The following is a 16,790-nucleotide window of genomic DNA, read 5'->3' on the forward strand; positions in this document are numbered from 1 at the left end:
TTTTTATTTTAAAAGCTGCACGTTCCCTATAAATAATAGTTTGGCACTTCGAAAATGGAGGGGGGGGGGAAGTGCGTCTTTTTAAACAGGACAGGTCAGTAATATTTCTGAAGTGTGTTTGTTCTTCAGAGAAGGTATTTTAGGGACCAGAATGATCTTTCAGTGGTCCCAAACTTTTGGTTGCTTAAAAAAGAAAAAAAGTCTCAGGGTAATACAAGCAGTCCTTGGCTTACAATCATCGGTTTAGTGACCGTTTGGAGTGACCATGGCACTGAAAAAAAGAGACACATGACCCAGTCCTCACACTTATGTCCACGGCAGCATTTCCCCGTGGTCAAGCCAAGTCAAGTCGGTTTACTGCAGTCAATGGGCATGGGATCAAAATTCAAAATTCGGGCACTTGGCAACCGGCATGAATTTACAACCCAGGGTCACGTGATCCTCGCTTGTGATCTTCCCAGCTGACGCCTGACAAGTCAAGTCAAGGGGGAGTGAATGTGTATGTGTGTGTGTGTGTGTGTGTGTGTGTGTGTGTGTGGAAATGGCCATTTCCTTTTTTGTTTTTTCCTTTGCAATTTGCAGAATTTGCAAAGCGCGCAAGCCGGCTTCCTGCGTTAAAGCTTGAAAGCAGCTTTTGAAAAGAACAGAATTAGAGGAGCCGATTTCTGCAATTTCAGATCGGGAGGGTCCAAAACCTGCTTGGAAGGGATCTGCTGCAACCCAGAGGCAGAGAGATCCTTTTGACAATCTTCAGTTTTGCAGGAATCCACAAGGAGCATAATTCGAGACAGGTTGCCCTTCGCCTTCTTTATTGCCAAATCTCTGTTTCCTTGGCACACAATTGTGCTCGTGAGAGGCGCCCAATCCTGCAGGCAAACTCCAGATGGAGAAAGGAAGGTGGGCATGAAATGGGAAGAAGCAGAGACCTGACACAAGTCATCCTCCACCTACGACCATCCGTTTAACAACCAATGGAAATTATAATGGCACTGGGGAAAAAAAGGGGACGTGCAGCCACTCCTCGCCCTTACAACCACTACAAAATCCCTCCTGGTCAGGGGATCAAAATTTGGGGTTTGTCAACCGGTGACAGTTTCAATGTCTCGGGATCACCTGATTGCCGTCGTTGACCTTCCCAGCTGACCCTGGACAAGTCAAGTCAACGAGGGAAGCAAGTTTTACTTAACAACTGCCCAATTTGTTTAACAATTGCAGCGATTCAGGTAACAGCCGTGGCTCTAAAGATTGTAAAATTTGGGCGTGCCTTGCTTAAGGACCCCTTTGCTTAACAACGGAAACAACGGTCCAAATTGGGGTCACTAAGCCGAGGACTCTCAGTACTGTGGAAATAAATGCCAGATTTTATTTTTTATTTTATTTTTTTGCGGAGGGCAGAAATTGGCAAGAGGCTTCTTCTCCCTTCAAAATACTGACCATATTTAAAAAGACGCAGTTTGGCACAAAATCCATTCCATATTGTTCTTCTCCCCCCCACAGCCCACCCCCCCAAGCCCCCTCACCCCCACCCCAAGGAAAGCATGATATGCAATGCACCTGCAAAACTGCAACAGGATTTTTGTTCGTTGTAAAAAATAAGGAGAAAAAGAATCTCAGCTGGGAGGAAATGCAGGGTTTTTTCACTGCCTGCAAAAAGCGTTCCCTAACTGCAAATCTTGGTCGATAAAATGCTGAATTGCAGTCATTCTTACTCCATAAAATCAGTGCAAGATGCTATAGAGATATTGCTTCCTTAAAAAAAAAAAAAACAACACACACATTAATAGTATAGAAGGTTCACATTTTGTTGTGGGGTTTTTTTTTGTTTTTTGTTTTGTTCTCTAGTGGTTTTTTAGAGTCTTAAGACCCTCCCTTCAGCCTAAGAAGGAAAACAGACACATGCTACTACCTAAGAGATTAATTAACCCCCACCCGTTATACATCCCAACCTCTACCGGCTGGAATCGTTGGCCTAAGCGAGCCGGTCAGTAGATCAAACTCTTTGTTTTAAGAGCTTCGAGACACGATGGGCCGTGTGCTAAGTTCTTTCCTTGCAGATCTGAACCACCACCTGGCGGTTGGCAGACAGTCTGAAAGGAACCATTTTCTCTTTGAGAGTCATCAAAATATTGCAGAAGTCCATAACTCAGTGCTGAAGAGTCGAAGGGGGAGGTTGTTTTAATGCAGCATAGGAAAATCTGTGCCAGAGGGACAGACAAGGACCTGGCCAAGCCCTCAAGAGAAGCACTTGGCTGGAGAGCTTCTCTCTTTAGTTACTTTTCCAGCTTCTTCCGAGTCTCAAGTTGTGAGGAGGACACTAAATGTGCCAGCCAGCAACTTCTGTCCCAGAGGATACTGGGGCCCTCGTATGTGGGGCTTCTCCTCTCCAACGTCAAGAAACTTTAGGTCACCAACTCCATTGCCAACCAGCCTAGTTCAACCAACACAATGTCTAGGTTAGACGTCCCCCAGTAACATCACCCTATTTTGTACACCTTGGTGGGGTCTTCCGTGAAGAGATAGGCTTTGACCTCACAACCGAATGACAGAACCAGGAACAATCACCCACCAGACAAGCCAACAATCTGAGGTCTCCACTCAAGCTAACTTTTCCAGTCCCTTTTGGATCACCACCCCCATCATGAGAAGGAACACACGAAGAGCAAGCTACCGCAAACACTAGCAATAACATGTGGTTGATTTGTTCAGTCTTGCTGGCCAACTCTAGACTCTGATCATCCTTGGAGGGGAAACCCAGCACGATCGAGAAAATCTTGGTTAAAATGCTAGCCACCGTCAAAAAGCAGACAAGCTGGCGAGCTCCCTATGGACAGAGAGAACGTCAGGAGCCTGATATGTAAACATTGCAGGGAGATACCCTGTTTTTTTTTTTAAATTTATTTATTCATTCCTTTGTTCATCCATTGCACCCTCTTGAGGGTGAGATGCAGAGGAGGAGATAACCCAGTGGTCACCCTGCGGCAGCTAACCAAACAACAAGAAGACTGAGAGAGAGAGAGATGCAGAGTCCTACTGAGAGAAAAGCCACCACTTGGGTGGCGGGACCTGTTCTTGATGTAGCCTTCATGGCTACTCAGCGTTTACACTGAGAACAGGAAGCCCTGATCAAACTATATGTTTTTTTAAAAAAAAAAAATACATGAAGACTAGAACACCCTCACTGGAGCGTTCATGAATGAAGGGAGCAGATGAGTAAAGGCCATCTCACCATGGTGGGTTAGTAATACTGCTGGTTTATACTACAGCAAGTTCTCAACCTTGCAGCTTGAAGTGGTGGGGACTTCAACTCCCAAAATTCTGTTGGGAGACTGAAACCTCCTGAGATACAACAGGTCTGCTGGGTGGGGAATTCTGGGAGGTGACGTCCACACCTCCTCAAGCTGCCATGGTTGAGGAACACCATACCAGAAGAAGTGACTAAACAGAGAAGAAGAAAGTCAGAAAGAAAATATCTGGGCTTGAAGAGAAGCTCAACAGCCCATAATACTGACAACTTCCCCTTCTTCACCGGGTGCATCTGACCGGTCCCCCGAGGCAACAGGAGCTTTCATTGCCACGTTGTTCCTTCCAGATGTCCCACAACTGTTGTTAAGAGTTGTAGCTAAAATCTGGGGTTTGTGCCTTTCCAGGTTTAGATGGCACCTCCTGAAACATCTGGGAAGGTCCTTCTGTGACCCAAACACAACTAGGTGTGAGATTAGAGGGGACGCACCTCACTTGGGAAGGAAGACCCAACAAATGGACCACAGGAAGGAGAAGGCGTCCACACCCTGACTCCACGAGTCCAACTTTCATCCCACAAGAAGTACCTGACCATCTCCTTCCAGGACACGGAGGTCCAACATGTTGTTTCTCAGGAGGTCCAACATGTTGTATCTCAGGGAGTTCAACATGTTGTATCTCAGGAGGTCCAACATGTTGTATTTCAGGAGGTTCAACATGTTGTATTTATTTATTTATGAGACTTATATACCGCTTTGAGTGCAAGCACTCTCTAAGCGGTGTACACCAGCAAGCAATGTATATATATATTTACATTGCCCCCAACAATCTGGGTCCTCATTTTACCTACCCTGGAAGGATGGAAGGCTGAGTCAACCTTGAGCCGGTGAGATTTGAACCGCTGACCTGCTGAACACAGTCAGCTAAAGTGGCCTGCAGTACTGCACTCTAACTGCTGCGCCACCTCGGCTCAAGTATCTCAGGGAGTTCAACATGTTGTATCTCAGGAGGTCCAACCTTCTTTGCAATGGGGGACCCTCGTCCCAAACCACAGGAAGAGTCACCACGGCAACTCTGGGCCAGATTCCCAGCAAGACAAGAAGACACCGATCACAAAAGCTCTCTGCTCTCTCTGGATCCAGTTCTCTACCCATGGTTTCTCCTCCTCCTTCAGAAGAACACAGAAGACAGATCTTATCTGCAACACGTTCACCTAAGCACCTCATTTGATTTCTTTTTGATCACCAGGGTTGGGAAACAGAGAAAAAGGACACAGCTTTCCCCTGTTAAAAATAAGAATACAGGTAGTTCTCGATTTACAACCATTCATTTAGGGACCGGCACTGAGAAAAGTGACTTAGGAACACTTTTCATGTTGATGACTGTCACAGCATCTCCATGGTCACTTAATCTAAATATGGGCGCTTGGCAACTGGCGTGTACTTACGACCGTTGCAGCGTCCCGAGGTCACGTGATCCCCATTGGTGACCTTCCCAGCCGGTTTCCGACAGGCAAAGTCAAGCGGGGAGTGGGGGGGGGGAAGTCAGATTCGTTAAAGGATCACCTGATTCCCTTAACGACTAGAGTGATTCGCTTAACAGCTGTGGGGAAAAGGCTGTAAAACGTGGACAAAAGTTCACGGAACCACCGGCTGTCTCGGCTTAGCAATGGAAATGTCAGGCTCATTTGTGGTCGTAAATTGAGGACTACCTGCAACAATGCACTTTAAATAATAGTTGTTTGAACTGAACAAGGTCGTGACCCCATCACAGGGTCAGTCTAAGCCCGGGGGTCGAGAACCTGGGCTCTTTTATGACTGGTGGCCTTCAATTCCCAGAATTCCTGAGCCAGCTGTGCTGAGGGGAAAAGGAGAGGTTTCCAAGCTGAGCCAGGCTGGCTCAGGAATTCTGGGAGTTGAAGTCCACGAGTCATGAGGGGGCCATTGTTCCCCCATGCTGGCTCAGGAATTCTGGGAGTTGAAGTCCACGAGTCATGAGGGGGCCATTGTTCCCCCATGCTGGCTCAGGAATTCTGGGAGTTGAAGTCCACGAGTCATGAGGGGGCCATGTTCCCCCATGCTGGCTCAGGAATTCTGGGAGTTGAAGTCCACGAGTCATGAGGGGGCCATAGTTCCCCCATGCTGGCTCAGGAATTCTGGGAGTTGAAGTCCACCAGTCCTAAAAGAGCCAAGGTTGCCCCCCTCCCTGGGACTCCAGCCCAACCTCTCGTTCTCCAACCTCATCTTGATTTAGAATGAACGACGCAACTCGGAAGCACAAACCCGCTCCCTTGTTTCACTACGAGAGAGAAGCAGAATATATTACGGCGGGACTCGTGTCAGGCTTTCGGCCCAGGCCTAACTCCGTTCCCCCCGTTTTCCTTCCCAGACCCGACCTGTGATCGTCCACCCGTGGTCCAAGCTCCGGGTGGACGTGGGGAAGGGGTACGGGGAGCCCAGCGAGGGAGGCTGAAACTGGTCTGCTCTCTCGAGGAGAAAGACACTGTCTACAGAGGTTGCCCTTGCTCCATCGGACTCGCTTGGAAAACCCAGAAACAAAGAGGGAAAGAAAGAGGACTGTTTTTCTTTTTTTAACAAAAAAATCTTTTTTTTTCTTCTATTAAAATTCATCAACTGAAAGAAAAGAAAAGATCACCATATATATATATATAGATAGATAGAGAGAGAAATATATACACAATCAGGCCACACCATTGGTGAAATAAACGTCCGGCAGAATATGAAGGGCTGCTTCCCCGTCAGAGGGGGCTCTGTGTGTTTGTGTGTCTGGATGTGTGTGTGTGGCAGAGAGAAGGGCACTGGGCAGGGGCCGGTGTCATGGCGGTTACCATTTTTCAAAGGGCTGATTGAACCTATTCCTCTCCCCCCCCCAAGCCTTCTCTTTGCCCTCCTCTTATCCCACTTTCTGTGGGTTGGTGGCCCGGACTCCTTGCTCGTACGTTACTCGCTGGCTGATGAGATATTGCGCGGCTTGAGTGGCAGCTGGTGTGCCCGTGATGGTGACTTTACGGTTCCTGGTACCTGGGATAAACTCCCCTTTTTTGGAAATCTGGATCCGGGCCCCCGTCAGCTCCTGATACTCGACCAACGTCTTCCCACCTTTGCCCAAAATGGCACCCACTAGGTTTTCCGGCACTGCGATCTCCACCATATCTTTGGCGCTTTCCACCAGCTTCTCAGTGGCGAGGAAGGAGCTGGCCATCAACGGGGAGGCGGTCCCTAAGTAGCCGTTGGCCGCCCCGGTGGCCGCTGCTAAAGAGCCCAAGGTGAAAGCGCCAACTGCACCAGCCGGGGCTGTGGTACTGGTAGAAGCTTCGTTGGCGTACGAAGCTAAGAGGTTAGCGGCGGCCGCAGCAGCTGGGTTGGCTCCAGCAGCCACCGCGGCCAGGACTCCAGAAGCGGCGGCCGAATTGAGGCCGAGCCCCAAAGAATTGGTGTTGTATCCATAACTCGCTAAGGTGTTGAGGGCTGTGCTGATGGCCAAGAGGTCGCTGCCGGAAAAACCGGGCAGGGCAGCCGGGAATGCTCCGACGCCAGCCAAGCTGGTGTGGCCCAACAAGCCTGAAGCAGTGGCAGCAGCGGCGGCCGCTGGTAGAACGTCTGTAGAGTTGGCGTAGGGTGATCCGGTTGGATTAGAGTTGGCCACCGGGCCGGTAATGTTGGCATAGCTGATGTTGAGGCAGCTGCTGCTCTGCGGATCCTCCTGGATCTTCTGAACGATGATGTCGACGGCCTTGTGGATCTGCTCAGGTTCACCGCTGATGGTCACCACGCGTTCTTGGAGGTTGATGCCTTCGGGCTTCTGGCTCAGTTGGACCCAAGCGCCGGACTGTTCCATGATGGCTTTGACGGTGGCCCCGCCCTTGCCGATGATCAGCCCGGCGGTGCTGTTCGGGACGATCACCTTGGCCTGAATTTGGGGGAGACAAGAGGAAGAGCATTGAGTTGGGATTGTGGCTTCTGTTTTCCCATGAGGCTCCTTTGATAGGTGCCAGGATGGAGCACTGTGCTAAAATGGGATTGTGTTGTTTCCGAGCTAGTGTGTCGTGGGAACCAGACCATCATGTTAATCCCACCAGGTGAAAGTAGCAATTGAATGAATCACTCGCTCATCGATATAAATGTATTTTCAGAAATTCTAACCACCCTGCAAAGTGGGCCAGCCAATCCTCAACTTACAATCACACTTGAGCCCATATATATATATATATATATATATATATATATCGCTAAGTGAGACATTCGTTATGTGAGACTTGCCCCCATTTTATGACCTTTCTTGCCACAGTTGTTAAGTGAATCACTGCAGTCATTAAGTTAGTAACACGGCTGTTAAGTGAATTTGGCTTCCCCATGGACTTGGCTTGCCAGACAGTCGCAAAAGGGGATCACAGCATCCGGGGATGAGGAGACTGTCATAAATATGAGCCACTTGCCAAGCATCCAAATTTGGATCACGGGACCACAGGGATGCCACAACAGTTATAAGTGTGGGAAATGTAACTGTAACTGCCGAACTGTTGTAAGTCGAGGACAACCTCAGCTCCTCTGCAATCCAATTCACCCGGGTCTTTGTCAGTGGCAAGTTAAAAAGTCGTATAAAATAAATAGCAGACCATGCAGGCCCGTTCATTTTCTTCCTCTCCCCCCCTTTTTTTTAAATAAAAAAAAATTATCCTATATTCTTTATTTGCCAGGCAGCCTCATTGCAAAACTGCCTTCAGCACCACGGACAGCGTCCTTCTCCCTCCATCGAAGCCCTGAAGAAGGACACTTCCGGATTGCCCCCCCCCCCCTGCTTTCTGACAATGCCCTTTAAATGGAGGGACTGGCGAAGTTTTGACGTGTTCGGGCTGCAGGCGTTCCATCTTAGACATGATAGAAAGTGAAATCTGTGTCTGAGCGTACACACAGGCACACATGCCCAAATGCACCCACGAGAGGAAAGGAAAACTTGTTCTACTTATAGCTGGAACCTCAGGTGCTCTTTACCAACAAGCAGGGGGAAATATACATGATGCACGAGGCCCAGACGCTAACTTTGGCTGCTTGGTTCTGTGCCAGGATGGTGACTTTAGGAGACAAGGATGCGCTCAGGGAAGTTTTGGGGGTGCCTCTGCAGAACAGCAGAGCGACCGCACACGGCTTTAGTCAGAAGGCATTCCGTGGATACTGGGATTAATCCAGGGGTAGGCCACCTTGGCTCTTTTATGACTTGTGGACTTTAACTGGCTCAGGAATTCTGGGAGTTGAAGTCCACAAGTCATGAAGGGGCCATAATTCCCCCATGTTGACTCAGGAATCCTGGGAGTTGAAGTCCACGAGTCACAAAGGGGCCATAGTTCCCCCGTGCTGGCTCAGGAATTCTGGAAATTGAAGTCCACAATTCATGAAGGGGCCATAATTCCCCCATGCTGGCTCAGGAATTCTGGAAGTTGAAGTCCATGAGTCATGAAGGGGGGTCACAGTTCCCCCATGCTGGCTCAGGAATTCTGGGAGTTGAAGTCCACGAGTCATGAAGGGGCCATAATTCCCCCATGCTGGCTCAGGAATTCTGGGAGTTGAAGTCCACCAGTCATGAAGGGGGGGTCACAGTTCCCCCATGCTGGCTCAGGAATTCTGGGAGTTGAAGTCCACCAGTCATAAAAGAGCCAAGGTTGCCTACCCCTGGCTTAAGTTATACTTCCAAAATTCAGATTATAATTAAATGTGCGGAGCCTTGAACTAGATGGTGTGCTTGTGTTTGTTTGTGCTTGGGTGTGTTGCTTTAATAATGCTGTTGGCTCTGGCGATGGGAGTGGATATGGGTAGCCCTTGACTTGCGACCACAGTTGAACCCAACTTTTATGTTGCTAAGTGAGAAATTTGTTAAGTGGTTTTTGCCCTGTTTTATGACTTTTCTCGCCACCGTTGTTAAGTGGATCACTGCAGATGTTAAGCTAGTAACCTGATTGTTAAGTGAATTGAGCTTCCCCTTTGACTTGGGGTCAAATTCTACTTTCTCAGCCCAACCCACCTCACAGGGTTGTCGTTTTGAGAGAAACGTTTTGAGAGAAGGAGTGTTAGATATCTTTGTCAGCTTGAGTTACTTCCAAAAATAATAAAGGCAGGATTAAAAAAAAAAAATTTTTTTAAAAAAGGCATTTTCATAGGAATGTGGGAAGAAGGTCGCAAAGTCTTCTGAAAAAGGGAAGGTATTTTTAGAAGCGAAGGATGTATTTAAGGAACACCTTCCCTCTTTCCGCCTCTATCCAGGCGGGTAGATAAAGTGACTCCTCTACCACATTCCTGCCTTCTGTGTAAAATGTGGGATCATCTTTGTGCCCGGCTTGTGGCCACAGCCCACAACTAGTTGTCATAGCAACGGCACAATCCAGGGAAAATGCAGACCTGTGATCCAATCTTTTTGCTCTATATGAAGCTTGCATGGAGGGAGGAAGGGAGGGAGGGAGAGAGAGAGAGAGAGAGAAATTGAGAGAAAGAGAAAAAGAGAGAAAGAAAAAACAAAAAAAGAAAAAGGAAGAGAGACAGGAGAAAGAGAAAGAAAGAGAAAGACAGAAAGAAAGGGAGAGAGAAGGAGGGAGAGAGAGAAAGAAAGAAAGGAAGGAAGGAAGGAAGGAAGGAAGGAAGGAAGGAAGGAAGGAAGGAAGGAAGAAAGAAAGAAAGAAAGAAAGAAAGAAAGAAAGAAAGAAAGAAAGAAAGAAAAAGGAAAGAAGGAAAGAAGCACCATAGCTTTTCAGGGCATTTTCTTCTTGTAATTTAAAACCCCTCCGGCGTGAAACAACCCCGTCCCTCACCTGCTTGGCTCGGTCGGGGTTCATGGTGGTCTGTGGCTGCAGGATATTGACGGACTCGGGTTTCACCACAGACTGGGGGATTTCCCGCACCTTCTCGGCAATAAAGTTGTGGACTGCGTTGAGGGCTTCCGCGGTGCCTTGCACGAGGCATACCCGCTCCGTGGTCCCTGGATGGGAGAAAAATCACATTTTAAAATAGCACTTGTCTGAAACGGTATAGGGTTTCCTGCCTGAGCAGGGGGTTGGACTAGAGGACCTTGGAGGTCCCTTCCAATTCTGTTATTCTATTCGAGCATTCGGCAGCCTTGGAAGGGGTTGAGGTCAGCTGGGTCCCTTTTTCCTGGAAGGGGTTTCCTCCTGGAAAGGCAAGCGGCGACGAACGGCTTTGGGTAGCGAGACGGGCAGCGTATAAATTTAATACAGGTGGTCCTCGCCTTACAACGTTCATTTACTGACCGCTTGAAGTTACAATGGCCTTGGAAAAATGGCCTTACGACCGTTTTCCACGCTTGCGACCCTCGTAGCATCCCCAATGTCTCGGGATCAAAATTCAGGCGCTGGGCAACTTCCTCCAGGATCTTGGAGGAAGAAAGATTCTCTCTCTCTCTCAGCTGCTACTTGATCCTACTCCTTGCAAATGTGGAGTCCTAGGCTTCTGGACCCCGATTCTCCCTTTTTAGGGACCCGAAATGGAGGGTCCAGCTTGCCTTCCTTCCATTTTGTGTGGGAAAAGATGAAAGAGCCGAACACTTCAGGATTCCCTTTGCTTTGTGCGTTGACGTCCCAGTTCAAAACGCAAAGCAAAACGACTCCGGGGGTCCTTCCGTCCAGAATTCGGGAATCTTTGCCCTTGGGATGACATGGCCCCACCCACTTTGCTCTCTGGCCCCGCCCACTGCAGTTCTCTGGTTCTCCCCGTGTGGCTGTATTTTTATGGAGAGGGCTTCGGGCAGGGGAAGCAGGTGCTCCACTCCGACAGTCAGCTTCAGGAAAGGAAGAGAGCCAGGAGGAGGAGGAGGAGGAAGGGAAGGAAGGAAGGAAGGGAAGAAGGAAAGAAGAAAGGAAGGAAGGAAGGAAGGAAAGAAAGAAAGGAAGGAAAGAAGGAAGGGAAGGAGGGGAGAAGGAGAAATACTAAGATACATATCAATTGACTGCTAATTGACCTATTGGGGAGAAGGAGGAGGAAAAGGAGAAGAGGAAGGAGGAAGAAAGCAAGGAAGGAAGGAAGGAGGGGAGAAGGAGGAGAAGGAGAAATACTAAGATACATATCAATTGACTGCTAATTGACCTATTGGGGAGGAGGAGGAAAAGGAGAAGGGGAAGGAAAAGTGAGGAAGGAAGGAAGGAAGGAAGGAAGGAAGGAAGGAAGGAAGGAAGGAAGGAAGGAACAAATAAGGATTTCTAGAAGACTGCACCCTCCAGCCAAATGCTTGCCCCCACTCAATCACGCCCCCCACCCCCAAGATGGGTCCCCCCCCCGCATCCTCTGGCTTGCGATTGCCATGGCAACTCACCAGTGGCTCTTCTCGCCCTCCCAATGGCCTCCAGGGCCCATTGCCACGGCAACCAGCACCCCCTCATCAGCAAGAGGAGGCAGCTTGGTGGGGGAGGGGAGGAGACGGTCGCCAAGGCAACCAGAGGATGAGGAAAAGAGGGGACCACCTTGCCCACGGGGGGGGGCAGCACAATCATCTTCTGCTGAGGTTGCATCGGAAGCCGGTTTGGGGGGGACGGTATGAAAAGACACAAGAGCCCCCCCCCAATCACCATATTGGAACCCCCAGCATCCTACTTGGGAGGGAGAAGGCATTCCTGGCTAACAGGAAGCTGCCATGGTGTTCCTGAGCATGTGCAGAATGTGCTCCTGTGCACCTCTGAAATTAAGGAAGAGACACCCAGGCACATAGAAACACCCCCATTTGAGAAGATTTGGAGTGCTCTGATACGGGCCATTGTAAGACTCGTGGACTTCAACTCCCAGAATTCCCCAGCCAGCCATTGCTTCCCTCCTTGATTAGTTTCCATCCATCGTTTCTTGTCTTGCCTTCAGGCGCTTTGGAAAATAAACTGACCCCCTCTTCTTTGGGGCAGCCCCCCAGATACTGGCACGCTGCTATCCCGTCCCCCCTAGACCTTCTTCTTCTCTAGACTGGCCAGACCCAAATCTTGCAACTGTTCTTCATCGGCTTCAGGCCTCGCCAGCCCTGAAGGGCAGCCCCCCAGCCCGTGTCCTGCCCTTCACCTTATCACCAGGCGCATTTCCTGCCATTCAATCCGTTTCCCCCCGCCGGCCGGTCTGGTCAGGCCCTGCCCAGCCGGCCTTTCCTGTTTCCTTTCTGTTCTCTCCCCCCCCCCCCGCCCCAGAACTCTGTTGCTGCAAAACATCCCATGCAAAACGTCTGCAGAAGATCCCAAGCAAAATTCACGCTTCCAGGGGTGTAAATTGGGGTGCAGAATAATTGTAGCACCCCTGATTTTGATCCAGAGAAGACCCCCCTCTTTTTTTCTTTTCTTTCTTTTTTTTTTATTTGCAGGCTGCTTCTCCCCGTCCCCAAACTAAGAGTCTGAATTTTAAAATGCAGAGGCAATTCTCAATCCAAGCATCCATAAAATAGAATAGAATAGAATAGAATAGAATATAGAGAATAGAGAATAGAGAATAGAATAGAAATAGAGTAGAATAGAATAAAATAGAGAATAGAGAAGAATAGAATAGAATGGAGAATAGAATAGAATAGAATACAGAAGAATAGAATAGAATAGAATAGAATAGAATAGAATAGAATAGAATAGAATAGAATAGAATAGAGCAGTGGTTCTCAACCTTTCTAATGCCGTGACCCCATAATACAGTTCCCCATGTTGTGGTGACCCCCAAGGGGGTGTGGCCACCAATAAGAGGGAGTAGGACAGCTAGGGAAAGGGGAAAAAATGGCGGACAGCATGGTTTGGTGACCCCCGTGAAATGGTCGTTCGACCCCAAATGGGGTCCCAACCCACAGGTTGAGAACCACTGGAATAGAGAATAGAATAGAATAGAATAGAATAGAATAGAATAGAATAGAATAGAATAGAATAGAATAGAATAGAATAGAACAGAACAGAAAAATAGAATAGAATAGAATAATGGAATGAAATAGAAGAATAGAACAGAATAGAAAAGAATAGAACAGAATAGAATGGAATGGAATGGAGTGGAATAGAATAGAATAGAGGAATCAAATGGAATAGAATAGAAGCTGGAAGGGACCTTGGAGGTCTTCTAGTCCAGCCCCCTGCTCAAGCAGGAGACCCCATATCATTTCTGACAAATGATTGTCCAATCTCTTCTTAAAAACCTCCAGTGATAAAGCGCCCACGATTTCTGGTGTCCAGCTGTTCCACTGGTTCATTGTTCTCACTGTCAGGAAGTCTCTCCTTAATTCCAGGTTGCTTCTCTCCTTAATCAGTTTCCAACCATTGTTTCTCATCCTGCCCTCTGGTGCTTTGGAGAATAACGTGACCCCCTCTTCTTTCCGGCAGCCCCTCAGATACTGGAATACTGCTATCGTGTCCCCCGTTTTTTCTTTTCTCTAGACTAGCCAAACCCAAGTCTCCCTTTGTGTCCATTTCCCTGCCCAGGCCTGCCACCCTCGCCAACCCTCCCTCCTCTGACTGGCACCAGAAGCTGCCCTTCCACGTTCAGAGAAAGCCCAGCCAGCAGCAGGAACTTTAAACCAGTGTCGGATTTTTCAGCAGGATTGCCCGGGGCATAGGAAGAGAGCAGCCCTCCCCGAGTTTAATTTGCAAAAAAAATTGCAATTTTTTTGCAAATGCAGGCAGCTAAAATGCCCCCAAAGCGCCAGGCGCCGTCAAGGGCACCTGGCTCTGCCTCTTGACGCTACGTTTTCCACTCCTGCCAAATCCTGTCAAATAGAGAGGGTTCATTTCCCTTTGGAGGAAAAGGGGAGGGGAGGGAAGGGAAAGGGGGGGAGGGCTCCCTCCTGGAAGCTGCCAGCAAATAGGGCACCTGCTCCCCATCGCCATGGCAACACCATCCAGGCTGATTTCTTCCTCTCTCTCTCTCTTTTTCATCCGCCCAAGCATCCTTTATATATATATATATATATATATATATATATATATATATATATATATATATATATATATATATATATATATATTTTATTTGCATCAGGAGGATTTCCTGGCCAGCCACTCTAAAACAGCTATGGAGGGTTTGAGAAGGCAAAGCGGCTTAGCCGGGCTGCCCCACCCCAAGGGTTGTTTGTCCTTCAATCCCAGCTGGGATTAAAGAGACCCAAAAAGAGGGCAAGAGGAGGGATGCCCAGGCTCATCCAGTCACCTCTGTAGCCTGGACTTGCTTTTCCCTGCTCCCCACCCCGTCCCAACCCGTGCCCAGGGTTGCCCTCTGCAGATCCTTCGGTCGGCCGGACCTTCTCTGAATATGGAAGGATAGGATAGGGAATGCTCCAACACTGGAAGTTTTTATGAAGAGATTGGACGACCATTTGCCTGAAATGGGATAGGGTCTCTTGCCTGAGCAGGGGGTTGGAATAGATGACCTCCAAGGTCCCTTCCAAGTCTGTTATTCTATTCTATTCTATTCTGTTCTGTTCTGTTCTTACTTGTAATTCTATTCTACTCTATTCTACTCTACTTTCTATTCTATTCTATTCTGTTCTATTCTATTCTTATTTGTAATTCTATTTATTTTATTCTATTCTATTCTTATTTGTAATTCTATTCTATTCTATTCTATTCTATTCTATTCCATTCCATTCCTCTATTCTATTCTATTCTACTCTATTCTATTCTACTCTATTCTACTCTACTTTCAATTCTATTCTATTCTGTTCTATTCTATTCTTATTTGTAATTCTATTCTATTTTATTCTATTCTATTCTTATTTGTAATTCTATTCTATTCTATTCCATTCCATTCCATTCCCTATTCTATTCTATTCTATTCTATTCTATTCTATTCTATTCTATTCTATTCTATTCTATTCTATTCTATTCTATTCTATTCTATTCTATAGGATTGGGCACCATTCAGATGGTGGAAGGCCTGAACAGGGAAATGGAGACAAAGCCAGATGCAAAGGAAAAGGTCCAAGGTCATGAGAGGAGGAATGGAGAGAGCTAGACCAGGTTGTCCCTGCTGAGAAACCTCTGGGGGCTTTGGAACTACAATTCCCATCACACCCCTGCAAGACAAGACTTCACAGCCTCAGCACAGCTCAAGCAGAAACACAGCAAGTCTTTTCCTCAGGGTTTCTCAAACTTGGTAACTTGAAGACCTGCGGACTTCAGCTCCCAGAATTCCCCATCAAGCTAAGACAATTAGTAGAGGAAGTCCACGCTGGCTGGGGAATTCTTGGAATTGAAGTCCATCTGTTTTCAAGTTCACCAGCATACAGGCTGGGGAATTCTGGGAGTTGAAGTCCACCCGTCTTAAAATTCAATAGCATGCTGGGTGGGGAATTGCTCAACTGCGGTCGTAAGCCAAGGATTTCCTTGCATTCCGTTTTGGAGTTAATACTTGTCTGGAAATGTACAATGCACCTCCATAATATTTAGAGAAAGAAAAAGAAGAAGAAGTAATATCCCCGAAGCCAAACAGAACGTGCCGTTTTATGCCGCTCTGCTGCGCTTCGTGGGGAGAAAGGTGGACGGGGCCACTCACCCGGGTAGAAGTCCTTGGATTTGGAGAGCTTAATGGTGGCTCCAGTTTCCTTCTGCAGCTGGACGATGGTTTGACCCCCTTTGCCGATGATGGATCCGGCGGCATAGCTGGGGATCAGGACCTTAAGGAAGTACTCGCCCTCTTCTGCAGGAAAGGAAACAGAGGCAAAAAAATCTCGCGAGGCGTCGCAGACATTCCCGATCAAGCAAAAGCCGCCACTTTTGCCGGCTGCGGTGAATCTAGGAAACGACTCCAGGGAGTCCTCGAATTACGACCGCTTGCTAGCGACCATCCCAACTTACAACGGCACTGGAAAAAGTGACTTACGACCCTTTGGCTTCCCATTACGACCATCGCGGTCTCCCTGGGGTCATGTGATCACAATTCAGACGCCTGGCAACCGGGTTGATATTTATGACGGTTGCCAGGTCCCGGGATCAAGTGATCCCCTTTTCCAACCTGCTAACCACCAGAGTCTACGGGGGAAGCCAGATTCACTTAACAACCGTGTGACTCGCTCCACTAACCGCAGGGATTCATTTAAGAGCCGTGGCGAGCAAGGTCGTAAAATGGGACAAAAGTCGCCTAACAACTATCTTGGGTGGCAGGCGAAATTTCGAGTCGTAAGTTGAGCACCATCTATAACTGGGCTTGAGCCTTGAGGCCCATTATGGAATGGGGTCACTTTGTGTAGCTTTCAGACCAGAACTGCAAAGGGCAGGAAGGTTGCAGCTGGGATCCGGACTTTTAATTTATTTTTATGTATTTATTAGGCTAAAGGTGACTCTGGGTGGCTTACGAACATCACAAGCCTTTAAAGGTGAAAATAATAAATAGCAACAACAATAATGTTTATAATTAAAAGATGGGGAGGAAGGAAGCGAGAGACACACAACTGGGGTCTTCTCCTAACCCGATCCCTTTTCCCCATAATAACTGTAGCCGCATCGTCGAATTAAGGACTACCTACAAATAAATTATTCTGCAGAAAGCGAAGTCATATTCTCCGGGTACTGGCCCATCCCACAACTCTTAGTTCTCCAA

The 16,790-nt window shown here is 47.9% G+C and overlaps 1 protein-coding gene across 3 annotated transcripts in view; it reads right to left on the bottom strand.

Annotated features, from left to right (window-relative positions):
• Positions 1-5,825: 5,825 nt before the first annotated feature.
• NOVA2 (NOVA alternative splicing regulator 2) overlaps positions 5,826-16,790 on the bottom strand; it is a 69,983-nt gene continuing 59,018 nt past the window's right edge. For all 3 annotated transcript variants that reach the window (XM_039325052.1, XM_039325051.1, XM_039325050.1), the window contains 3 exons: positions 15,747-15,890; positions 10,058-10,224; positions 5,826-7,170 (listed from right to left, as the gene is read on the bottom strand). In XM_039325052.1, coding sequence (XP_039180986.1) covers positions 6,154-7,170; positions 10,058-10,224; positions 15,747-15,890 — 1,328 coding nt within the window. In that variant the 3' untranslated portion in view covers positions 5,826-6,153. The remainder of the gene's footprint in view (positions 7,171-10,057; positions 10,225-15,746; positions 15,891-16,790) is intronic.

The sequence above is a fragment of the Crotalus tigris genome, unplaced genomic scaffold (assembly GCF_016545835.1).
Source record: "Crotalus tigris isolate CLP2741 ecotype Arizona unplaced genomic scaffold, ASM1654583v1 scf7180000024316.1084291, whole genome shotgun sequence".
In the NCBI taxonomy this organism is placed as follows: domain Eukaryota; kingdom Metazoa; phylum Chordata; class Lepidosauria; order Squamata; family Viperidae; genus Crotalus; species Crotalus tigris.